The following is a 27,125-nucleotide window of genomic DNA, read 5'->3' on the forward strand; positions in this document are numbered from 1 at the left end:
TTTTTCTTTTAAATTTGAGTAAACAGAAAAGATCAAGTCGAGAGAGGGTGCCACCTATTCCCTGGGAGTCTGGGGAAAATTGGAAGGAGAGAAGAAAGGAGGAAGGGAAGAAAGGAAGGGAGGAAGGGAAGGAAGGGAGGGAGGGAGGGAGGGAGGGAAGGAGGGAGGGAGGGTGGGAGGGAGGGAGAAGGAAGAAAGAGAAGAGGAAAGGAGGGGAAGGAGAAGGAAAAAATAGAAGAGAAGAGAATCTTTGCCTTTTGGGGGAGACTACTCCAGGTGTAAAGTTAGGCCAGAAACAACAAAACAAACAAACAAAAAAACCCAACAATGCTGAAATAGGTTTTTAAAGATGCAGCAAATGGATAGTGACAGATGTTAGCAATACCCCCCTCTCTCTTTCTGGTCCTAAGGTTTAAACTCAGTCTTGTGATTGCTAGGCAGGTGTTCTATCACTTGAGTCACATTACCAATCTTATTTTATTTTTTGCTTTAGTTATTTTTCAAGTAGAGCCTTATATTTTTGTCTGAAGCTGGCCTCTGACCACATTCCTCTTAAATATGCTTTCTGAAGAGCTAGAATGGTAGGCATGTACCACCACTGTCCAGACTGACATGAGGTCTTGCTAACATTTTGCTTTGGCTCACCTCTAACTGCTCTCTATCTCTGTCTCCTAAGTAGCTGAGATTACAAGTGTGATCCACCAGACCTGGTGTTTATTTTTTCTGAGCTGTTGGATTCCCAACACTAGAACAATGGCTACATGCTAAATGTTCACTGTTCTTGTTGGACTTGACCGTGTCCTTGCATGAAGTCCTTGTGTAAATTATCTCACATGATTCTCACAATGACCCTCTGAGGTAGATGCCATTTTCATTCTGGTGCTATAGTCTAAGTAAAGAATGCACAGGAAGTTTAAAAGTCTATATGTGGTTGTAGAGACGGAAATGAAGAAATGAAAAAAAAAAAAGCCAAGCAGAGCCCTTGGCATCATAGCCAAACCCTTATTTAATATGCAATGAACTGATTGGTCTAAATGAGTTAATAAAACAAGTTAATGTTGAAATCCCTCCAACTTTTGTCCAAATAAACTTATTTTCTATGATCATCCTTACTTTACAGATGAGGAAACTGAAGCACAGAGAGACTGAGAAATAATAGGGCAGCAGAGATAAGCAGTAATAGCAGGAAATGTAACAACAGATACATTAAGTACCACACTATAAAAGACAGGAGTCAGAATGCCTGCTTTCTTGCCCTCATATATGAGTGATTAACGTAGCAGTCCTGGGCTATAGTGATGGTTCATATGCAAAATACACAAACATATCTAATGGCAAGCATTCTAGCACTGGAAGTCAAATGCTAAAGTATTGCAGAATATTTAAACAAATGCACAAAAGCTTTATAAATCTGTTGTGGATTTTTGGTGGTTGAGGAGATTATGTGAGTTTTATGTGCTAGGACTTAAACACAGAGCACTGTGCATGCTAAACATACACTCTACCACCCATCTAAGCTCCCAGCTCAGATGGGGGGGGTGGGCGGTTGGTTTTTTGCCAGTCTTGGGGCTTGAACTCAGGGCCTGAGTGCTGTCTCAGCTCTTTTGCTCAAGGCTAGTGCTTTACCACTTGAGTTACAACTCCACTTCTGGATTTTTGTGATTAATTGGAGATAAGAGTCTCATGGACTTTTCTGCCCAGGCTGGCTTCAAACCACAATCTTCCTATCTGAGCCTCCTGAGTAGCTAAGCTTATAGACATGTGCCACCACCGTCCAGCTAAATCTGTTAAATTTTCAATCAAAACTCGAAGAACTTCATAAGTAAAAATTTTGTATTGAAGATATTCAGTAATAAAAGTAAATGGTTCACTACATTTTGCAAAGCACAGCTACAGTAATGTCCACTAATGCTTCTTGCTCTAGTGTCAGGAGTGTTTGAAACAATGTGAGACCCAGTCAGGGTCTCAGGGGGATGTCACTGTCTTCAACAGATTTTAGTCTCTTAGTTGCTCAATTCTACCACAATTAGATGGAAAAGGGAAAAGCAAGGCTGGGGGGTGGGGCTATTGTCAAGGCACAAAAACGTCATTGAGCAGAAACAAGGCAAAGACTCACCCAGCAGCTATGAGGGCCCCAAACACAATGGCAAAGACACTGACAACGATACTCAGGGAGTACTGTTTCCTGAAAAAGATGTGAGACAGGAGAGGAGAAAGTTAAAATGGGAATTATGTTGGGTTTTTTGTTTTGTTTTTGGTGCCAGTCCTGGGGCTTGGACTCAGGGCCTGGGCTCTGTCCTTGAGGAGTTCTATTTTGTTTGTTTGTTTTTTGCTCAAGGCATCTGATGTTCTACCACTTGAACCACAGCTCCACTTCCAGCTTTTTGCTGGTTATCTGGATATAAAGAGTCTCACTGACTTTGCTGCCTGGGCTGGCTTTGAACTGCAAACCTCAGATCTCAGCCTCCTGAGTAGCTCGGATTATAGGTGTGAGCCACTGGCACTTGTTTAAAAGAATTATGTTTTTAAAAGAAACAGAAAGTGGACATTGGTGGTTTCATAGCTAAAATCTAACAGCCAATTCCTCATCAAACTTACTGTACTTCTTAAGCAGTTTTCTGAATCTGATTTCTCTAATTTCACTAGAGAGATGTTAAGACAAATACAGATAAGAGCCGACTGCTGGGCTGGTGTGTATGCACTGACTGAAGCTGTCAAAGATTAAGATATAATTCAGTACTAAGGCTTAAAACGTTCAGCCATCAACTGAATTTCATAGTTAGATAATTTTCACAGAAAAATCAAGATTCTGTGAGCATGTGTGTGTGTGTGTGTGTGTGTGTTTAGGTACTAGAACTTGAACTCAGGGCCTTGTAATTTTGCTTAGATTTTTTTTGCTCAAACAGTGGTGCTCTATCACTTAAGGTATGTCTCCACTTTTGCAGGTTAACTGGTGATAAGAATCACACAGATTTTTCTGTCTGGGCTGGCTTCAAACTTCAATCTTCACATCTCTGCCTCATGAATAGTTAGGATTACAGGTGTGAGCCATTGGTACCTGGCAAGATCGTTTTTTCTGGATACTAGCCTGAGTATTTTCTATGAGAAAATGTGGTGGTGTTTGTTTGTTTGCCAGTACAGGGCTTTGAATTCAGAATCTCATACTTGATCAACTTGTTTACACACATATAGCTGGTTCTCTACCACTTGAGCCATATCTCCAGTCTGACCTTTTGCTGATTATTTGGAGACGAAGTTGTGAGGATTTTTATGCCTGAGCTGGCTTTGAACTTTGATCCTCAACATTTCAGCATCCTGAATTGCTAGGCTTATGAGACATTGGAACTGGTTGCTATGAGAAAACCTTATACCATTATTACATAAATGAATTCATTCTGATGTTATAGTCATAGCATCAGATTTGATCTCGATATTCTGCCTTTCATTCCTACGTGTGTGTGTGTGTGTGTGTGTGTGTGTGTGTGTGTGTGTAAAATGTTTCTTCTTTATACCAAAACCACTACATTTTCCACTGGCTCAGCATAGTGTTTTAGATCTGTTTGGGGATGGTATTTTTCTCTTTTATAATTTTCTAATTATACATCTATAATTTTCTAGGAACAGGTGGTATTTGTCTGATTTTAACAACAATTTTTATTTTACTCCCTCATGAATTCCTTTAGGGACTATGGAAACAGTTAACTGCTTATAAGAAAATGAATTATTTGTCTGTTAGGCATTGCCACTAGCAATGTAACTACTTGGTAAGAAGACTAGATTTTCCATGTTAGAAAATAACACAGTGGGTAGAATGAGGAGATAAACACACTGGAGGAATGAAGGAAAAACAAGTCACCCGAGGATGATGGTTTCCAGCAGTAACGTGAGTGGAATCGTGAATTTCCTGAGCACAGTGAACATTGGAAGACTGTTAGGGAAAGATGGGAGGATAACATCAGATACCTAGAATTGGCTGGCTTTTGATTTACACATCTTACAGATACATAAACATACAGATACAGAGATATGTAATGATCTAGAAATATAAAGATATTTGTGTGTTTGTGTAGCTACTGGAGCTTGAACTCAGGGCCTGGGTGCTGTCTTGTAACTTTTTTCAATTAAATATTTTATGATTATTATAAAGGTGAGGTATGTATAGAGATGTTACCATTTCATAAGTCAGGTAATGAGTGCATTTCATTTAGACTGTGTCACCCCTTCCTTGGTTCTCTCACAGTTTTTTTTTCCACTCCTGTTCCCCCTCCACTCCATAAGTTGTATAGTTTATTTCCAACATAGTGTCTAGTGAGTACCACTGCTGCATTTGTTCACCCTTTGTCCATTTCTGCTCCCCCCTACCCCTGCAAAGACAGAAAAACCAACAAGATAAGAAGAAAAGAAAAATAATAACTCTTGTTTGAATTTCTTGAGGTTCATTTCAAGAAATGTTACTTTATATGATGAATGGCAAAGAGGCATTGCGCCTTTGTGTTCCTCCCCTAAGAGTATCCTCATTTGGTCTCACTGTCCCTTAGCTTTTTGCTCAGGGCTGATGCTTTATCACTTGAGCCAGTTTCACTTCTGGCCTTTTGGTGATTAATTGAAAATCAGAGTCTCAAGGACTTTTCTGCTCATGCTGATTTTGAACCCAAATTCTTAGGTCTCAGCCTCTTGAGTAGCTTGGATTACAGGTGTGAGCTACCAGTGCTGGTATGTTCTACATTTTTAATTAAGCCCAATCACTTTCCATATTAAATATAAGGCATTAGCCTACATGATCACATTCAACATTAATAAATCAGATTAAATAATAATAATAGAGATAAATAATATCATACCACAGTCACATTCAATAGATTCAACCTGAAACTTATCCAAATTCCACTTGACTTGCATTGTCTTCTCCTTTGCAGAAACCTACATCCTGATTTTCAAAATAAATGTGGAAATTCAAGGAATCCAGAAAGCCAAAACAATCTTTTTAATTTCAAACTTACTAAAAAAACTATGATAATCAAGACTATCCAGCACTAGTTTAATGATAAATTTAAAGCCAATGAAATAGACTTAAGAGTCATCAGATCAATCCTTATAATGATTGTCAATTAGTTTTTCCCTGAGCATAGGGATTGCAGATGTGTACCATTATATCCAGATTTGGCCATGTGACTTTTAGCTAGGGTACCAAGATAATACAGGAAGGAATAATAATTTCTGTAAGTGATCCTGGGATAAATGAACATTCATATAAAAGAAGGAATTTGGACTTCTACTCAGACCATATATGAAAAATAAATTCAGACTGTATCAACGACCTAAATGTAAGAACTCAAACTATGAAATTTTTTGTAAAGATAGCAGCAAATGCTCATAACCTTGGGTCAAAAGAAATCTTCTAAATTGCAACACTAAAAGCACACCCAACAAAAGAAAAATAGGCTATGGATGTAATTCTGTGGTAGAATGCTTGCCTAGCATTCAAAGACACTGTGTTTGATTCCTAGTACTGAAAAAAAAAACCCTAAAAGTATGTAAACTGGATTTCATAAAAATTGAAACTCTCAAAAAGGCAGACATGATAGCATATGTCTGTAATCCCAGCTCTTGGGATGCTGAAGTAGGAAGATTCTAAGTTCAAGGCTAGCCTACACGTCATACACATTCTGTCTCAAAACAAAACAGCTTTCTGTAACAATACACTGAAGCCCTTTGGTGCAATTGATACTCAATTAAAACAGTGAATGACAGACACTGTGTGCTGGTGGCACATACCTGTAATCCTTGCTACTTAGGAGGCTGAGGTCTAAGGATTGTAGTTTGAAATCAGCCCAGGCAGAATAGTCTATGAGACTCTTATTTCCAATTAACTAACAAAAAGCCTAAAGTGGAGTATGGCTCAACTAGTAGAGTGCCAGAATTGAGTAAAAATGCTAAAGGACAGTACCTACGCCCTTCGTTCAAGCCTCAATACTCACTTTAAAATGATGCCTTACTGCCTGAAGAGTAAATTTTTTGTTGTTGTACATGTAGCCCAAGAAGAATTCTGGAAAATCAGACTTGGTCTTTGAGCTGCTGAGCACAGATGGGTGATGAACTTCTCATCAGCCATTGCCCTCACAGTACCTTAATTTACTGGTGCTCCATAGTCCACTGATGTGGTTCCCCACATACAGAAGAGGCAGTGGAAACAGCTTCAATAAAAAGAAAGAAAGCAGAGCTAGTTAGAACACCAATAAAGAGTTTTCCTCCACATACAAAAAGGGTGACGTTTGTATCCCATCAGTAGGCAAAATATTTTGTCCCTTGCTTGTAATGACTAAATTTTCCAGAATCCAAAACACATCTTTAACCTTTTCCACATGATCATTATCCTAGGGTAGGGGTAAGAAGGATGGTAGAAAGTGGCTCGCATCTATAATCCTAGCTACTGAGGAGGCTGTAACCTGAGAAATGATTCAAAGCCAGCATGGACAGAAAAGTCCATGAGACTCTCATCTCCAACTAACAAACGACCAAACAGCTGGAAATGGCACTGTGGCTCAAAGTCATAGAACACTAGCCTTGAGCACAAAAGCTCAGGGACACTGCCTAAGCCCTGAGTCTGAGTTCAAGCCCCAGAACCAACCCCTACAAAGAAAAAGAAACTGAAATACTGACTTTGCCCACATTAGTAAAATATTGTTATTGTCCTAAAGAAAATTGACAACAGGCACTGGTGGCTCATGCCTTTACTGCTAGCTACTCAGATAAGAGATTGAGATCTGAGGATTGAGATTTGAAGCCAGCTGGGGGAGGAAACTCTGTGAAACTTTTATTTCAAGTGAACTTCCAAAAAGTCAGAAATGGAGCTGTGGCTCAAGTGGTAGAGTGCTAGCCATGAACAAAAGATGCTTCGAGAGAGGGCTCTGAGTTCAAGCCCCTGGACCCCCCCCCCCACAGTTAGACACACACACACACACACACACACACACACACACACACACGAGAGAGAGAGGGGGGGGGAGATATGGCCCAAGGGCCCTTTTTGGAGGAGTTGCTGGTTGAGTTGGTGAGTTGAGGAGGATTTCTTAAGCTTTTGTATTTGTGTGCATCTTCTTGGACAGATGAACTTCATATCTCTTATTGGAAAATGCCACAAGATTGGAAGTCTTTTCAAATAGTAGTGTATACCAGACACATTACTTTGGAGCTAACTTTATTTATTTATTTATTTGCCAGTCCTGGGCCTTGGACTCAGGACCTGAGTACTGTCCCTGGCTTCTTTTTGCTCAAGGCTAGCACTCTACCACTTGAGCCACAGCGCCACTTCTGGCCATTATCTATATATGTGATGCTGGGGAATCGAACCCAGGGCTTCATGTATACGAAGCAAGCACTCTTGCCACTAGGCCATACTCCCAGCCCCTGGAGCTAACTTTAGACAACAATGATTAATTATTTGAGAAGGTCCAACCATGTAACAATTGTTCTTTAATTGGGTTTACTGAGCCATGATCTCCTGAATTATTTTCTGATTATGAAGAGAAATATGGTTTTAAAGATACCAAAGACACACAACATGTAAAATGTTATCTTCCACAAGAGGGAAGAGTACTGCTGCTGAAACCTGCAACAGCTGGATGAGGTCCATTGTCTATGCGGTCTCGAAGAAGTGCAGGGACACAGGGGGAGAAATAAAACAGCAATGATTCATAAAGAAAATGAGAAGCAGAGATGCTGATAGACAGGAGAGGTCCCAAGGGAGGGCACCACGTGGAGTGAGTTAATAAAGCTGAGCTGTTAATAAGGTGTCTCCAGGAGAGAGCTACATGATTCTACAGCCTGTGGGCCCTATCCGTCCCCCGACCCCATCAGAGGCTCCAGTCAGTCTGCACAAGAGCTCCATGTGTCCTTTATACCCTCTGATTTTGGTGCCCATTGCCCATTCAAACCCACACCTCCAAGTTCTAATCAGTTGGCTGTTGATGCCCAAGTCTTCCAGGACAAGGAGCCATGATGTAATTCCCAAGGCTCTACATGTGCTACTGCTCAAGGATATGGTGGTGTGATGCCTAGGGACCTGCATTTGGGCCTGTATAGGCATAATGAGGTATGCAGAACCTCTGTGGAAGGGGACTTCCGCCCTAACTGCCTAGCCATATTCTTTTTCTGCTCTAAGTATCATTTCATAAGATCATATGATAGCACAGAAGTTTTTTTATAACAAATATAATAGGCCATAGTTATCAAGATGAGCCCAACCTTGCTTTCTCCACTAAAAAGACATTAAGCACACAATTCAGATACTTCATTCTTTGAAACAGTTTGAGATACTAGTATTATTTACCAAACAATGGTCAAATTTTATGATCAAGTTTGCTGTAGTATGCAGCAATGTTAATCACTGGACAATATTGAAAAGCTATACAACGTGTGGCAGGGGGAAACTGGGAGAGTGTGAGGAAAGGGGTGACACTGTCCAAATTAAATGTACACTTTACCTGAATTAGGTAATTGAAACCCCTTTGTACTTCACCTTTATAATAACAATTAAACATTTTTTAAAAATAAAGATTTTTTCTGGAGTAAGTGGACATAAAGAAGAGAGGATAATGGACCTAGGACTTGCCCCTTCCTTGATGCCATTCTTGTTCACAGTCTACAAATTACTCCATAATAACACAACTGATAGAGTTACAGCTTTAGAGGGGCCAGGTTTCAAAAAGAGCCAGTTGCTCCTATTTCTGCAAGGGGGCGGGGGGAGTACAAGTATGCAATGGAATTTTACTCATCTATCAGAAAGAATAATATTATGTCATTTGAAGGGTAATGGAAACAGTAAGTGAAATAAAAATTAAATGAAGTCAGGCTCAAAGGAATAAACAGCATGTGTCTCATATGTGGAAGTTAAATCTAAAATACAAACATAAATGTTAACATACATAGGGTTCTGTGTATATACATTCAAACAAATTGATTAAAGGGACGGTATATTTAGGGGAAGAGTCTGATGGTATAAATCTTTGGAACAGCAACAAATAATGTTCAAGTGAATACCAAGAAGCTGAAACATATTCTGGTGGATAGGAAAGGAGGGAGGAAGAACAAATGCAGACATTATATTCAATGTACATTATGTAAAAATAACTATGTAACTTAAAGATAGAAATCAGATTGGGAAAGATGAAGGAGAACAATGGAAGGAGTGACATTGATCAAGATTCATTGTACTAATAACCTGACCTCTGGAACTGAAATCCCTTTATATAACTACTTAATAAATATAAATAAATATTTCTTAAAAAGAACAATGACTTCCAGTTTCTGTGACTAATGAACTAAAATGTTTTGTGTTAATCCCTTGCTGAGAACAATCTAAAGTGCTAGATAATGAAACCCTTCCTAAAAGCACATAAAACTATCTAGCGAGGAAGTCTCTGGCCAAATATAAATGAAAAACAGAAACCCAGAAAGAAACAATGACAGCCCCAAATTTTAGCCAAATTGGGATTCTATGCCTTTAAAAACAAAATAACAACAAAACAGGCTGGGCACTGGTGATTCATACCTCTAATCTGAGCCGGGAATGTGGCTTAGTGGTAGAGTGCTTGTCTGGCATGCATGAAGCCCAGGGTTCAATTCCTCAGCACCAAGTAAACAGAAAAAGCTGGAAGTGGTGCTGTGGCTCAAGTGGTAGAGAGTGCTAGCCTTGAGCAAAAGGAAGCCAGGGATAGTGCTTGGGCCCTGAGTTCAAGCCCCAGAAAAAGAAGGAGAGAGAGAGAGAGAGAGAGAGACAGAGAGAGAGAGAGAGAGAGAGAGAGAGAGAGAGAGAGAGAGAGAGAGAGAGAGAGAGAGAGTTGAGGAGTTCGAGAAGTTCACCAGGCTCAAGTGGTAGAGAGTGCTAGCCTTGAGCAAAAGGAAGCCAGGGATAGTGCTTGGGCCCTGAGTTCAAGCCCCAGAAAAAGAAGGAGAGAGAGAGAGAGAGAGAGAGAGAGAGAGAGAGAGAGAGAGAGAGAGAGAGAGAGAGGAGAGAGAGAGAGAGAGTTGAGGAGTTCGAGGAGTTCACCAGGGTACCATCAGTGCAGAACCATGAAAGAGAGAGGGGGAGGGGAAGACACACACACACACACACACACATACACACACACACACAAAGACCCATTCACAAGGCTTGGAGAACACAATTAGAAAAAACTAATATTTTTGTAGGTGACCTTTTTGTCTGCATTTTATTTATTTATTTATTTTTTGGCCAGTCCTGGGGCTTGGACTCAGGGCCTGAGCACTGTCCCTAGCTTCTTTTTGCTCAAAGCTAGCACTCTGCCACTTGAGCCACAGCGCCACTTCTGGCCGTTTTCTGTATATATGTGGTGCTGAGGAATTGAACCCAGGCCTCATGTATACGAACGAGGCAAGCACTCTTGCCACTAGGCCATATCCCCAGCCCCTTTGTCTGCATTTTAAAAATCCAAAAGGATACATTATTATTATTATTATTATTCCATAGTTTATAGGTACAAAACCATACAGAAAAGAACTATAAAAATATGTACCTCTAATTTCAATAATTAGTTTTGAATGATATATGCACAATCTTACAAAGCAGAATAAATCTGATGAGAATTCTAGAATTCTACAGAGATGATTATGAGACTTTATTGAAGGTGATTAAAGAAAGGGTGTTGTGTTGAAAACTTCAATACTTTATAGATATCAATTCTTTCCAAATTGGTTTAAAGTTTCAATAGACTCATAATCCAAACCTCACCAGACATTTGATAAGTTGTTTCCAATATGATACAGAAATGTAAAGAGCCAATAATAAGAGAGACTCACTTCCTCCAGATATCCAGGCTTTAAAAAATAAACAAATGAACCTACCTACAGTAATTAGTGCTAAGTGGTTGAATGCTTGACTAGCAAACATGAGGCCCTGAGTTTAAATCTTTGTATTACAAAAAAAAAGTGCGAATAAAGGTGTAAAAAACAGACAAATGAAAATTCAAAACTAGTGCATAAATAGCCCATGTGGTCCATGGCTTTTTCAATTAAATCTGTGACAAATTCTATCTAGGGAAAATATGAAATTAGACCTTTACCTTACACTATTCACAAAAGTCAATCCCAAGAGGATTTAAAACAAAACAATTAATGTTGAGCCAGACACCAGTAATTTGCATCTATAATCCCAGTTACTAAGGAGGCTAAAGTTTGAGGATTGTGGTTTAGAACAAGTCTGGGCAGAAAAGTCTGTAAGATACTTATCTCCAATCAACCACCAAAGCTGGAAGTGGGACTGTGACTCAAGTGGTAGAGTACTGGCCTTGAGCAAAAGAGCTGAGGGACAGAGCCTATGCCCTGAGTTCAAGCCCCAGTGCTGGTACAAAAACAAAACAAAAAATAACAACAAAACCCGATGTCTCTTTTTCTAGGGAAAAAAGAATACTTTTGTGAGCTTAGTGTAGGGAAGAATTTCATAAATAAGAAAATAATTGATGTGGATGGAGGCTCCAGAAATGGAGCTGTGGCTCAAGTGGTAGAGTCTAGCCATGAGCAAACAGCTCAGGGACAGAGCCCATGCTCTAAGTTCAAGACCCAGGACTGGCACCAAAACAAAAGCTAGAAGAATGGTTTAGGAATATTGTGCCTGCTTATCAAATATGAAGCACTGGGTTCAATCTAGTACTTCCAATAAGAAAAAGAAAAGAAAACAAACAACCAAAACAAAAAAAAGTAATAAAAAGAAAGCAGGAAATACAGTATGCATAGAAATGGATCTCTCAGGTAAATTCCTGGTTCTACAGTATTTATATCACGTACCTTTACAGGAATTTTCTTATCAAAATCAGGAAAGTGAATTATCTTATTTAGCTTAGACACATACAGTATCATTATGGTGGCTGCCATCTGAAGGAAAGAAAAAAACAGTAAAATATCTAGGAAGATTGTTTGAAGTATGGACATCATTAGAAGGAAACCTTCTCAAAAAAGAATGATTAAAAGAAACATTTTACAGGTTAAGGAAAAAAACCAAGCATTTTCATGGAGTGCTGACTGCTTTTTTTTTTCTCCACTGTACATGTTCTGTTGAAAGTATAGACAAAATGTCACACAGAGTCACATACATGATCTCAGGCTCTAAGAAAGTTGACAGGGGCAAAAAGGAGTGGTGGTCCCAAGAATGACCAGAATAGCTATAGGTGAGGTTTCCCAGTAAGCCTAGACCATTACACTCACACACTAAACTTAGGCTCCCTCCTCCCCCATTAAAGGACAGGGTAGGGAACAACTGAGGAAAAGAAAATACTCACAGAAAAAAATATATAGAAGACAAATTAAGAGAACAAAACAAAAACAAATTTTAAAATGGAGTTATTTTTCTCTTCAATCAAACCAGTGTGATGGCAAAGATCTATTGTTCAAATCCTATATTACAGCCAGGAGCTGGTGGGTCATGGATGTAATCCTAACTACTCAAGAGGCTGAAATATAAGCATTACAGTTTGAAGCCAGCCCACAAAGGAAAGTCTGTGAGAGACTCTTATCTCCAATTAACTGTCAAAATTCAGGAGTGGAAATGTGGCTAAAGAGGCAGAGCCCCAAACTTGAGCAGGAAAAATGAAGTATCAGTGTCCAGGCCCTGCATTCAAGTTCAAATACCAGTATACCCCCCCCCCCACACATCTTATATTACCCTACGTAAGTTATATATAGCTAATGTAAGTGAGGTGTGTTAGAAATAGTTGGTATTATTATTTTCAAACTTTGAGTATCATTTTCCTATGCAAATTTTAGGGAAAAAATTGAAAATTGCTTCATATGATTGTAATCCTACATCATGATCCTAAGGAATTTATAAGCAATACCCATTCATATCTTTATGTAACCTCAGACCCATCATGAATTTTAAGTATGAATTATAATAAAGTTGTATAAATTATAACACAATAATATTATTGTCGTTTTTGCCTTGTTTTATAGTTCTTAAAATATATAGTACCACTTATTTAAAATAAATATAATTCAGTCTTTTAAAATTAAACATTATTAACCTCTGTGTGGGGTGGGGGTTTGTACACACACACATGTGTGCATGTTCCAGTCCTGGAACTTAAGCTCAGAGCCTGGGCACCATCCCTGCACTCTTTTTGCTCAAGGCGAGCACTGTACCACTCGAGTCACAGCTCCCTTCTGGCTTTGTGGTGGTTAACTGGAGATGAGTTCCATAGACTTTACTGCCAGGCTGTCTTCAAACTGTGATCCTCAGATCTGAGCAACCTGAGTAGCTAGTATTTCAGATGTCAGCCATTGGTGCCCAGCTAGTGGTCTCTTCCTTAACCCGTTACAAATCAAAAAAGTTTATATTTACTTGAGCATAACCCAATGGGTTAAAAAAATCAGTAAATCTGTTTGATTTGGAGAGATTACCTAGAGCATATGATCACATATTCATTGACTTTTTTTATTATTTTTTAAAAACTGATTCCAAGGAAAGTAAAGACATCACAGTGGAGCTTTCTTGCTTTACTGACATTCTACCACTTGATCCATGCCTCCAACATGAATTTTTGTTGACTGTTTGGGAGATGGAGTCTTGCAGACTTTTTTCTCTTGCTGGGCTTGAACCACTATCCTCTAGATCTCAGCCTCCTCAGTAGCTAGGATTACAAGTATAAGCCATTGGCACCTGAATACTCATCTTTTTATAAAAATGATTTTTATTGTACACATTTTTACATTAAAACATAAAGACAATGTGTCTTGTATAAGAAAACATTCTTTTGTTATAACTTTTTCTTCCCTAAAATAATGTGAAAGTTACTTCTTAACAAAACATTGGACCAGAATAATATTTACAGGCTTTTCTGGATTCACAATTTAAAATGTAGTGACCAAGTGTTGGAGGGTACAGTTCAGTGGTACACTTGATACTTAGGAGATGCCAAGGCCCTAGGGTCTATCCTTAGCTCCAACATAAAAAGAATTTCAGGAAACAATTTCCATAATTTTAAGCTTTCCTTTCATAAATTAAAGCCAGATCAAATCCAAAGGCTATGTGGTTCTCATTACTGTTAGTCTTGTGGGCAGCACAAAGCAAAAGAATAAACAAACCATATTCATATTAATGAGAAACTCAGCAACAGTCTAATGGGCTTAGTTTGAAACTAATTCTTCTATTTAAAAGCAAAAGAAAAATCACAAACTTCAGAGAGCAAACTATAATGTTTTGCTTGGTCCACACAGTTTTGTAAAACTCTGAATCTGTGAGCACTAGCAGGCTCATGCCTGTGATCCTAGCTACTTGGGAGGCTGAGATCTGAGGATCAAAGTTCAAAGCCAGTTGAGGAAAGAGTCTGTGAGACACTTAACAAAAAGCTGAAAGTGGAGCTGTAACTCAAGTAACAGAGCACTAGGCATAAGCAAAAATAAAAAGCTCAGGGACAGCACATCGGTGACAGACACAGACAGACAGAGACACAGACACAGACAGACAGAGAGACAGACAGACAAAGGGACAGGCAGGCAGATAGAAGGAGGGAGAGAGAGAGGAAGGGAAAGGAAGGAAGGCAGGAAGGAAAACTGAATCCATTGCCAACATGTACAGATTTGAAAGTTTTATATAAAAATTCAAATCTCATTTTCTCTTGAAAAACTCAAGTATGGACATGGTGGGTCCATTCTCATCTCCTCAGCTCTCTACTATCCATGCAGTGGCTCAACCTAGCTAGGTATGAAGTGAACACTTGAGGTAGGCCTAGGCTCCTCCCCAGCCCTCCCTGGCCTGAGCCCATTCTTTCATCACCTGTTGTCCTTCAGGACTTTGCTGTAGAGTTTTGCTGTAGAGTAATTCAATTAAATCCAATCAAAGAACTTAAAGTAAGTAGCTGTTCTTTCCACAAATACAACTGTTTATAGACTGCAGAATGATATAGTACATGTCACTGTTTTGTGTATATCTGATCATCTCCTCCTACCAGTTGAATAAATTTATCGACCAGAGTCTTCAACAAAAACACTTAAAGTATGAGGTACTAGTGGCTCTTGTATATAACCCTAGCCACTCAGGAGGCTGAGATGTAAGGATTAAAGTTTGAAGCTAGCCCAACTAGACAAATCTAAGAGACTCTTATCTCTAACTAACCCGCAAAAAAGCTAGAAGTGAAGTGCAGCCCAGGTGGTAAAGCACTCGCCTTGAACACAAAAGCTAAGCAAGAGCGTAAAATCCTAAATTCAAGCTCTAGTACTAGTAGCAAACAAAACAACATTTAAAGGATCATGACATATACCAATGATTAATTAAGAGATTTCTTTTCCTACTTACCTGTCCGATTCCAAGAACAATGGGTGATGGGAAGCTACATAAAACAAAAGAATACAGAATAACAAATCAGTTTAGCAACATCCAAAAATCTGAAGAAAATATATAAAATATTATGATGGGAGACAATGGAAACTTAATGGCAAACTTACTCACTTGTGCATTTCTTTTTTGTATTTTTAATTGACCATTGCTAAATTTGAAATTTTTCTTTTGCCCTTTGTGGGCAAAGCAGGCATGATTATGTATGTAGGAAAAATAACCAGATGATATATTATTAAAATTAATAAAAATAATTTTAGAAAGGATACTGAATATAGAAAATGCTAAACTATAAAATGCAAATGTATGTAAAACTATAAATTGATATTAATAAATAAAGAAGACCTAAGAAAGGCTAACAGGTTAGAAACTTATTAATCTAGTAATGTTTATTATCCTCAAATTGACCTATAAAATCAATCAGTGAAATCTCAGTAAACATACCAATGGATATTTTAATTAAAAAAAACAGTTGATCTTAAAATTGAATGGAAAGGCAAAAAGTAAAAACCCATTCATAGCAATCTTATAAAAAGAACAAAGTAGAGACAGGTTCCAGTGGCTCACATCTGTAATTCTAACTACTCAGGAGACTAAGATCTGAGTTCAAGGCCAACCCAGGCAGACAAGTTGATAAGACTCTTTTTTTTTTTTTTTTTTTGCCAGTCCTGGACCTTGGACTCAGGGCCTGAGCACTGTCCCTGGCTTCTTTTTGCTCAAGGCTAGCACTCAGTGACTTGAGTCACAGCGCCACTTCTGGCTTTTTCTATACATGTGGTGCTGAGGAATCGAACCCAGGGCTTCATGTATACAAGACGACCACTTTACCACTAGGCCATATTCCCAGCCCCGATAAGACTCTTATATCTAATATACTACCAGAAAGCCAGAAGTAAAGTTGTGGCTTAACCTTCAATTCTCTATTGAGCATTAGCCTTGGGGGGGTGGGGGAAACAGCTCTGAGGTAGCACCTAAGCCCTGAGTTCAAGCCTCAGGACTGGCACATTAAAAAAAAAAAGAGAGAATTATTCTCCTGGATATCAGGATTCATTTGCTATAATAAATGAGAATGTATAATACTTGCACAATGACAATTCAATAGGACAAGAGAAGAAAACAGACATAGAGCGAGACATATGTGCACTCACATGTGAACACCTCATTTAGGATAATGGTGACCCTGTGGTGGGTAAGTGAAAGTCCTAATGCACACAAAGACCCTGATCTGTACCTCACATCTTACTCAGCAAGACCACAGCTTACCTCAACTGGCTTGGCTTGCCCACTTACTCATTCATCTCTGGCTCTCATACAGAACATTCTCTCAGGCTACTACAAAAAGCTAAAAAAAAAAAAATCACCCAAACAGCAAAGTATGAAAGAAAAATAGAAACAGAGGGAAAAGGTGACAGAGAGGAAGGAAGGAGCAAAGGAATGAGAGAAGGAAGGGAGGGAGGTAATGAAGAAGGGAGGGACAGAGGCAGAGAGGGATAAATAAAGAGAGAGGGAGAGAGATTTAGAAAGAGATGGAGGGCTGGGAATATGGCCTAGTGTCAAGAGTGCTTGCCTCGTATACATGAAGCCCTGGGTTTGATTCCTCAGCACCATATATATAGAAAAGGCCAGAAGAGGCACTGTGGCTCAAGTGGCAGAGTGCTAGCCTTAAGCAAAAAGAAGCCAGGGACAGTGCTCAGGGACAGTGCACAGGCCTGAGTCCAAGCACCAGGACTGGCAAAAAAAAAAAAAAAGAATGAAAAAAAAAAGAAAGAGAGAGATGGAGGGGAAGGAAGGAAGAAAGGAAGGTCTATTTTCCTAGAAAATGTTGAAGGAATAACCTGAGAAGAAAATAAACTTTAGTGGATCCCTTTTCTGACCAAAGCACTCCTCCCCAGTGAAGATTGCCTGACAATAGCATTTCAGCGTCCTAAAGCAGCATGCATCCAACTACCAATTTATATGGGGCATAAAGGCCAGGACTCCTTCACCCCAGTCCAGGACAATTCTGCAAAGCCATCCCCATTACAGAGTCAGTCCCTGAACTGAGGCCTTTGTTGTGACTATATCATAGCTCATCCTCTCAATCTTTCCACTCTTATCCCCTAGTAGCTCCAAAGTATACCACCTACCCTCTCAGAGTTCAGCCTGCAACACTGAGTAAAAATTACAAGATGACAATCCAACAGTGTAACACCAACAACAAAGAGCTTACAGAAGTAAGACTAATATATCCAATAGAAGGAACACTCCTAATTACTTCAGGCTACAGAACACTTTAGTAAGAATAAGGGCACATCAATAAAACAAGAGCACAAAATCAGACAGAAAAAAGCCAACTGAGATGAAGAGAGAACAAACAGATTTCAGGAAAACCAGAGAGGGCAAAACAAGAAAATCACCACACAAATAAATACCTTTCAAAAACCCAAGGAACTACATGGCCATTGTTGACATTCAACTGCCAACATCCAGGCAAGCTTAGTGAATTTAGAGGGAAAAGACAAATTCTGAAAGTCAAACACAGACAAGAAAGACCAACAGCACCAAGTCAGCCTGATGGCTTAGCCTGGACTAAAGAACTCAACACAGAGAAAAAAGAAGATGGTTCAAGGACATGAAGAGAGAGAAGAAAAAAATAAACCTGAATCTTCAGAACTCAAAAGCACACAGTATAACAAAAAAATCTGTTGAAGAATGCTCAAGGAGACTAATAGAACTATCATGAATTCTACACACACACACACACACACACACACACACACCCTGATAATGGAATCCCAGGCATGATCTGTGATGAGGGGGAAAAAATGCAAGAACTCAGGACTGGGGACACTGTGGTAAAAGGGCTTCTGATGGTTATTTTATCCATTTAAATATACAACAGACTCAAAGAGCCTTGTGCTGGTGGTCCACATCTGTAATCCTAGCTACTCCAGAGGCTGAAATCTAAGGGTCTGGGTTCAAATTTCCAGCCCTGGCAGGAAAGTCTGTGAAACTCGTATTTCCAATTTAACAGCAAAAAACTGGAGGTGAAGATATGGCTCAAGTGGTAGAGCTCACCCTTGAATGGAAAAAGCTAAGAGCGCTAAGGAAATGTGGGAGGCCCTGCATTCAAGCCCCAATAGTGTCACACACACACACACACACACACACACACACACACAAACACACACACGGTGAGAATAGAAAATAATGTGATACATTGTCAAACAACACATCAAGGGTGGGCAAACACAGGAAAGAGGATGTACCTATCTTTATGTTTCAGAGTAGTGAAGTTATACATATCTGAAACTGAAACATGGGTTTAAAATTCATGATAGGGCTGAGTTTAACTCAGTGGTCAAGCTCTTGCCTACCCATGTACAAGGCTTGGGCTCCATCCTCTGCTAAAATAATGATGATGATGATGATGATGATGATGATGATGATGATGATGACGACTATAACTCTTTATGACTATCATGTCTTAAAGGAATGTCTTAAGAAATAGTAACTCTTTTAGTGAAGAAAAGTATACAATGGGCCCTTCAAATCTGCTGTTTCCTATCCACAGATTCAACCAACTGTGGAGCTAGTTATTTTTAGGGAAAAGAAATGCACCTATACAGAACATATACAGACATTTTCTTGTCATTGCTCCCTAAATAACACAGTATAACAGCTATTTACATGCAGTTAGGTGCTCTAAGTAAGTTAGAGATGCTTTAAACTAGCACTATGGGAAGATGTGCATAGGTTACAAGTAACTACTGCACATTTTGTATAAGGAAGCTGAGTCCCTGAGAATTAAGATATTCTGGCAAAGACCTGGAAGAAATCCTGTACAGCTCCAGAGGGATGCCTATACTTGAAAATGGATTGTTCCTTAAGTTACACTTCATTTGCTCTTTTTCCACTGAATGTAGTAAAACTCAAATTCCGTACAGAAGTGCAACTCACAACTAGCTGTATCTAATGTCTCAGCTTGGATGCAGATCCTGGGCTGCATTTCTGTATGGTGGGACAGTCCTTGATAGGGTCTGACATGAAAGTCACAAGGCCAGCTGCAAAGTAGTCTGGCCAAAGGTGTTTAAGGTGAAAGAAATCCAGCTATTCAACTTAACACTCAGTCACAGAGTCAAGGAGAATAAGTTACTTGAGACTTAAAAACATAAATGATATGTCCATGAATGTGAGAGCCTTTATAAAACAACTAGATCAGGTCTTTCAAAGAGTCAGTATCAGGGCTGGGTGCATATTTCAGCACTAGAGTACCTGCTTAGTTCAAACTCCAGTAATGGGAGTGGGGAATAAAAAGTCAATATAACGGAAAGAGGATGCAAGACTTTTCTGATTAAAACAAACTAAAAATAATGAAATACATCCACTGCTCCAGGAAAGGAAGAAAGAGAGGGGGAGAGGGGGGAGGGAGGGAGGGAGGAAGGATGGATGGGTATGAGTCAAACACTAGCATCCTCACTACTAGAGAGTCTGAAATATGAAGGATTGATGTTTGAAGATACCATAGGCTGAAGAGTTTGCTAGATAAAATCTCCAGAATAAACAGGGCTACAAATGTAGCTCAAGTTGTAGAGAACCAACCTAGCAAAGTTAAGGGTTTAAGTACAAACCCCAGGACCACTGGCACCAAAAAAGGCATTTATTTAGGTAGTGAGATTATACTTCTTTGTATATTTCTATATGAAAATGATCCTTTCTTTGATATGGTCTTACACTCCTAAGCTCAAGAGATCTTCTTGGCTCGGCCTTCTAAGTAGCTGGAACTACAGGTACTAGTCACCACTCAACTCTTGCCAATTTTTACACTGAATTCTTTTTGGAGTAGATGAGAGGAAGTAGAGACAGTGTGTGGACCATCTGAATCAGAGAAATGGGGTATATGTGGGGTGGAGACAGGGTATTTATTTGCTTGAGAAACACAGAATGTTTTCAAGCTAATAGAAGAGCGAGGAATGGAAGAAGCCAGAAAAGTGGGCACAGAGCCTGACCTTTCTTCCACAGGGAGAAAGCAGTCAGTCTTCCATTGTGGCAAGAAGGAGATGAAGAGGGCATCATTTGGTGGTATGTTCTCAAGGAAGTATCAGAAGAGAAGGGTATAGGGAGGGGACATGGGAGGTTTCAGGATGAATAAATGTGGAATAAAAGGATAAATCCATTTCTGATCAAGGAAAGCAGCCAGCAGGCACTAAGAAGGCTGCTGAGATCAGAGACTATCCATTCAAACTGGCCATCCCAGATGTGGTTGGTGTTCCATTCTCAATGCTCAGAGCTGACCCAGTGTTCAAGGAAACAAGTAAATGATAAAGACAAGCCAAGGTAAGAGAGTAAATGAGTAGCTGTGTCCCACCAAGAATGCTCTCAGAGGGCTCAGGTAAGCACTGCCACAAGGGGCAGGAATGGGAAGAAATAAGATAGGGGTTATACTCCAACAGCAGAGGCAGAGGGGACAGCAAGCAGTGGTGATGGGTAAGGACAAAGGTCCTGGAAGTAGCCATGGAAAGTGAGTGCAGGACACTTTTTTGGAGATGAAACCAGACTAGATCTAGACTCTAAGGTTAACCGACTGGAAGTCAGATGAAGACTGACTCAAGTCAGGATAGAAAGGCAGGTGAAGATTTCATAAAATTACCTGGCACTCAGGACCCATAGCAGGGGAGATAGAAAAGGGCTGGAAAATCCAGTTTCAACAGAACAGAAACTGTGGGGGAACTAAAAGGACATGGCCCCATCTTTGGCCCAGGCCTATTGGGTAAGAAAGCGTGTGTGTGTGTGTGTGTATGTGTGTGTGTGTGTCTGTGTGCGCGCATGTGTGTCTGTGTGCATGCCCACCCGCATGTGCCAGTCCTAGGGCTTGAACTCAGGGCCTTGGCACTTGTCCATGAACTTTTTGCTTAAAGTTAGTGGTCTACCACATGATCCACAGCTCCACTTCCAGCATTTGGGTGCTTTATTAGAGATAATAGTCAGACTCTCCTGCCTGGGCTGGCTTCAAAAGGTGATCCTCAGATTTCAGCCTCCTGAGTAGCTGGGATTACCAGTGTCTTTTGAGAGGGCTAGAAAAAAGAGAATCTTTGTGAAAGAGCCAAGCTTTCATGGAAGTAGGAGAAAATTATGAGCTGGGTTTTTTGTTTTACTTTGTTTCATTTTTGAGACAGGATCTCATTATATAATGTAGCTGGTCTTGAATTCAGATCCTCCTGGTTCTTCCTCCTCCTAGGTCCTGGGATTACATGGCCTGTTTTTGTTTATAAATGTAGACTTTCAATTCCCAACACTGTATACACCCATTGAGTAGCTTCTACAGAAACCTCCCCCAGTGATTCAGACTACCAGGCTTGTTTGTATCCTAAAGTGCCCAAAAGCCTTGTGATGAATCATGAAAGTAAATACACAGGAAATACTGAGCAAATATTTGTTGATCTAAATGCAACTAAGTTCAACCATTTTATTAAGCATTACTAGGAATTGTTAACTGTTTTCTTGCACGTCAGAGAAAACAGTATTAAAATGGAGGAAAGAAAAGGACAAAAATAAAAATCTCCAAGGCAGATGACCTTTGCCATCCTCTTTTTTTTCTTTATTGTCAAAGTGAAATACAGAGAGGTTACACTTTCATATGTAAGGCAGTGAGTACATTTCTTATGCAACTTGATACCTCCTCCCTCATTTTTCCTCCCTTCATCCCAGACCTAAAAAGAGACTTTTCTGAAGAGGAAATGAGAATGGCCAAGATACACATAAAGAAGTGCTCTACATCACTGGCCATAAAAAAATGCAAATCAAAACTACACTGAGATTCCACCTCAACCCAGTAAGAATGTCTATTATCAGGAAAACTAATAATAACAGATGCTGGTGGGGATATTGCCAAAAGGGAACCCTACTGCATTGTTGGTGGGAGTGTAAACTTGTTTAACCACTCTGCAAAGAGGTATAGAGGTTCCTCAGAAGGCTAAACATAGAGCTCCTCTACCACCCAGCTGCCATCCTCTTGAGTCTGATTCCAAAGTACCACTAGTAGAAATGACTGGCCACAAAACACTAGGATAATGTTGTCTCTTCTCAAGGCCCCATTGTCTCTTCTCTAGCCCCATCTGGGCCTCATATTTCACATCCTTCTTCCCAGCCAGGTAAATCTAGCATGACAATGAACTAAAGCCAACGAGTAACTAAGACCACCCAATCAAAATATAAGAGGAAAAAAAAATCCCCTGAGCTACATTCCCAGGACCCTATGAATTAAGAAACTATCAAAAAGTCCCTCCTTCTGTCCTCCAACACAACATTTTGTCCTCAAACAGCTAATGATTTCTAATAGTTTATTGTTGTAATTAAATCACATAAGCTTTCCTCCCCACAAAACTGGGACAATGAACAGTATTCAAGCAGAGCTCTCCAACATATAACATATAACATTACAGAAATGTGAAGAAATGTTTATTTATAAGGATTATAAGGATTGGTGCTTTCCTGAGCCTAAATAAATAAGTAAAACAAAAACAAAAGCAAAAGCCTCCATTTCCTTCTTCAACCATGGAACTCTCTTTTCCAATTTTTTTTTGATTAAAAAGGTTTTTTACCCAAAGCTCCCACCTCCTTGGCAAGCACTCTACCACAGAGCTACCGATCCAGCATTGGAAATGAAATTTTAAAGATGAAAAGATTTATCCCAATGCTTCCTGTTCAGATATTCTTCATCTTAAATGCACTTACCCCTGTCTACTGGTCCCTACCCAACAAGGAGAACATGTATTTAAAGGTACCAAGTATAGTGGCCAGTTATCACCATCTCCTACCTTCAGCCTTCCTATTGCAAAAGTACTGACTCCTCCCAAGCTCTCTCTCACCCCTCTCCCTCATTCCCAATACTGGAGCTTAAACTCAGGGCCTAAGTGCTGTCACTGGAGGCTAGCACTCTACCACTTGAGATAAGAGTCCCTTGGACTTTGCTGCCCAGGCAGGTTCAGATCTCCTCAGTAGCTAGGATCACAGATATAAGCCATCAGCACCTGGCTCCTTTTCTTGTTTTTAATTGTAGATGCTGAAGCTTTTTCTTTTGTAAGCTTGTACTGTTTGTGCTAAACAGTTCAGGAAAGTGTAGCCTTCCATTTCTTCCATACAGTACTTGTTTCCTGTGAACACCAGGGAGTCGGCAACAATCACTGGTACAGACCTTCAAGTCATTCTTTTCCCCTAGGTTTCCTATCCTCTCCTCATTTTTACCTAGGACACCTCAGAGACACTGGCTACTAACAGTTATCCATCCACCACTCACATAATAGTGGTGTTTTTGTTTTTTGTTTCTTTTACTTGGGGCTTGAACTTAAGGCCTAGGTGCTATCCTATCCCTGAGCTTTTCACTCAAGGCCAGCACTCTACTACTTGAGCCACAACTCCACTTCCAGCCTTTTTAAAAAAGCTAATTTGAGCTTAAGAGTCTCAAGGCCTTGGCTTCCCAGTCTGGCTTCAAATCTCAATCCTCAAATCCAAGCCTCCTGAGTACCTAGGATTACAGGTATGGGCCACCAGCACCCAATCTCAAAAACCTTTCTAATAAAAAAAAATTATGCGGCTCATGCCTGTAATCCTAGCTGCTCAGGAGGCTGAGAATTGTGGTTCAGAGCCAGCCTGGGCCGAAAGGTCCCTGTGACTCCAATTAACCACCAGAAAACTAGAAGTGTTGCTATGGCTCAAGTGGTAGAGCACTAACCTTGAGCACAAAGAGGCTCAGGGACAGCACCCAGGCCCTGAGTTCAAGTTCAACTAACCAAAAAAAATATGTCATGTCACTCCCAAGGTAAAACCTATCAAGGGACTTCCCAATTACACTGAGATTAACATTAAAGCTATTCACCAAGGTCATCCTGCTTCTTCTAACATATGCTCATTGCAGGAACCAGAGTGATTTAGATCCTCTTGCTCCTCAGCTTGACACCTCCACCCCATGGCACCTACCTCACTCAGAATCCTTTCTAAGACCTCACCTACTTACCATTCCTACCCAGACTCTTCACTTTTCCAATCTTACAAGGTATTCTTTTCCCTCTCTCAGAGTGGCTCCCTCCCTCACCACTCTCAAACCTTGATTAAATATGACATCCAGGTCATTAATGGTCAATGACTTAATCGCATTAAGTACTGAGGTCTCTGTAAAAACTCCACAGGGTTCAGACCACTTCTGAATAGCTGGCCAGGGAGAGATTTCTGGAGGAAAGCTCTTAGCCCTGTCTCTCATACCATGCCCTATCTGTGTCTTCATTCATTAGTACCCTTGGTAATGTCCTTTATAATAAACCAATGAATGAAAAACAAGTGTTACCTCAGTGAAGCTTCACTGGCCACACTATCTAAAACTACAACTCTCTTTCCTGCCTTGTATTTTTCTCCAGAACCCTACATTTATTATTATTATTATTATTGTTGTTGTTGTTCCATTAGGAGGAGGGTGGGCTTTTGTTGTTGTTCCACTCTGTCCACTCATTACCCCAGTGCCTGGTACAGAATCTGCCACATTGGGGTGCAGGGTGAGAATTACTGAACAATGATGGGATTCCTGCCACCCACCCACTTCTACCTCTGGCTTTTCCTCTGCTCTTCCAGAAGGCCAAGCTCATGTCCACTTCAGCACATGCTCCTTCCTTGTCTGGAATTTTCTAGCACTAATCCCTTGATTATCAAATTGTACCTGAAACTGCCTTGTGTGTTCTTGAACTTGTTTGCTTATTTTGTCTCCACTGCTTGCTTGTTTTCCAGTCGCCAACAGCAGGAGTTCTGTGCTGTCTACAGCTGGTTCCTTGGTGGCCACTATGAGCTCAGCACACAGTAGGTGCACAATAATATCTGTTGCACATACATTGAGCTCACGTGAGTCTCAGTTTTTCCACTCCCAGCTGTCTTTGGGCTCATGACAGTACATAGAAAGCCCTAATTGCTCATTCATTAGCAGGCCTGTGATCATACAGTTTTCTCAGCTGAGGAAAATGCTGACTATGGGACTAGTCCTAAATCACAGATTTCTAAACCAGTGGGCTGGCTTTAAATCCCGTCTTCTTTCAAGCCTGCCATTGCACTGGTAGAATTCAACAGGATTTCCTAGTCCTTGCAAATGTGTTCCAGTGTTCATCTTCACACTGATTTTCCATGAACATGCTGGTTATTTAAGAATGAATGGTCAACCTGTCCAAACCAATCTGTGAGACTTCTAGCATTGTTTAGAGAATGGTTTGCTTTTAAAATGCACGTTTAAATCACTTTTCTTCACTCTGGGTGCATGTCTAAAAGCATGTATGGCGTAGTGCTCCAAGCAGAGCTGGACAGCAATTCGCAGGTGTGCCTGGAGCCTGAGGAGTTCAGTGAGAATGTGACCCCCTCCCCCTCCCCGCAGGTCCCCGCGGTGGGGGGGTGGGGGAGGGGGAACTCCGGCTTCCAGGCCCCACTGGTCCTCTGACCCCACGCAGCCTGGGCACTTTGAGGGCGGGTGCCGCCCTGCGATCGCGCACCCAGGTGCCTCCTAAGGGGCCTCACCGCCACCACCACCCCCGGCAGACCCCGCCTCACCCATAGGTGGTCAGCAGCGCCTTGTTGACCAGCACAATGAGGAAGGAGCAGATCCCATAGAAGAACGCTGACAGCAGTTTGACCGCCCGGGAGGGCAGCCGCGCCGCGTCGAGCTCGGCTCCCTCGGCCTGGCCATCGGCCGTCATGTCTTCCTCGGACCGGGCAACTCCAGCTGCCGGCCGCCCGGGCCGGCCCAGCACTGGCCTGGCCCGCGGTGCCGGGTACAGCTCGGTCCCCGCCTCCTGGGCGGCCCTGGAAGAAGGCGCGGCAGGAACAGGAAGAGCCACAGCGCGAACCCCTGATCCTGGCCCGCCCCTTGCCAGCGCCCCAAAGTGTTTCTGGACTTGAGCTTCCCAAGTACCCCCATGTCTCAGCTGCTCCCCTAACTCTCTGGAAGTGAGGGGTGGAGAGTTCCAGACAGTTCTTCAGGGAAGTAAAACTTCGTGAAGTTTTAGGTTTTGTTTTTGTTTTTCTTTCTTTTTAATTACAGTGTAGTTAATTCAGTTAATTACTAGTTCACACTTGAGATGTTCTGACAAATGCATACACTCGAATAAACCACTGACCAAAGCAGAATGTTTTTTTTTTCCATAATCTTTCCAAACTTCCCTCTGTGAAATTAATTCTCTCAACTCATTGTTCTCTATTCCTTGGGCTACATTCACCATTTCTAGATTTTCGTGTAAATGTGAAGCTTCTCTAGAATTTCAGACAAATGGATGCATACTAGGAAGGCTCTCTCCCCACCCCATGGATGGTTTTGTGTGACTTAGCCTTGTTTAAAGGTTCAGAGTAGTATCAGTTTGTTTCCTCACTCACCAATTGATTGGGAGATTTGGTGTTGTCAATTTTAGAGCTATTATGAAAAAGGATTTCATGAATATTAGTGGGCAAATATTTTGGGTGTCATAACTGATAAATCTGTAGGAGTGGAACAGGTAGGGGTGTGTCTCAGGGCTTTTCTTGCCTCTGGGTGCTTTGTGGTAGTTCTGTCCTCATTTCAGGGCCTCTTCTTCCTACCAAGATAGCAGGATAGCAACAAACTGCATTCAGTCAGCAAAAGCCATGTGCTCTAGCTTTTCATTCATTTTCAAGTCAATGTCCCATGTTTTCATCTTAAACAATTTTTAAAATCAGAACTAAGCTGTTTAGAAATGCTACACTTTGCAGTTGAATGAAGTTGAAGCCTAATTACATAGACACCAGACAAATGTTTCTCAAACAA

General features: G+C 40.6%; 1 protein-coding gene across 4 annotated transcripts in view; it reads right to left on the minus strand.

The window, feature by feature from the left end:
- Positions 1 to 26,096, minus strand: part of Slc35d2 (solute carrier family 35 member D2) — a 51,185-nt gene extending 25,089 nt beyond the window's left edge. The window contains exons 1-6 of one of the 4 annotated variants that reach the window (XM_048331116.1): positions 25,901 to 26,096; positions 15,305 to 15,338; positions 11,803 to 11,889; positions 6,127 to 6,194; positions 3,857 to 3,928; positions 2,117 to 2,185 (exon numbers count right to left, since the gene is read on the minus strand). In XM_048331116.1, the coding sequence (XP_048187073.1) occupies positions 2,117 to 2,185; positions 3,857 to 3,928; positions 6,127 to 6,194; positions 11,803 to 11,889; positions 15,305 to 15,338; positions 25,901 to 26,046 (476 nt within the window). In that variant the 5' untranslated portion in view covers positions 26,047 to 26,096. Of the gene's footprint in view, positions 1 to 2,116; positions 2,186 to 3,856; positions 3,929 to 6,126; positions 6,195 to 11,802; positions 11,890 to 15,304; positions 15,339 to 25,055; positions 25,566 to 25,900 lie in introns of those variants that run through there. The other 3 variants (XM_048331137.1, XM_048331124.1, XM_048331131.1) reach the window with 3 other exon arrangements.
- Between the last annotated feature and the right edge of the window lie 1,029 nt (positions 26,097 to 27,125).

Source organism: Perognathus longimembris, chromosome 1 (assembly GCF_023159225.1).
Source record: "Perognathus longimembris pacificus isolate PPM17 chromosome 1, ASM2315922v1, whole genome shotgun sequence".
Classification (NCBI taxonomy): domain Eukaryota; kingdom Metazoa; phylum Chordata; class Mammalia; order Rodentia; family Heteromyidae; genus Perognathus; species Perognathus longimembris.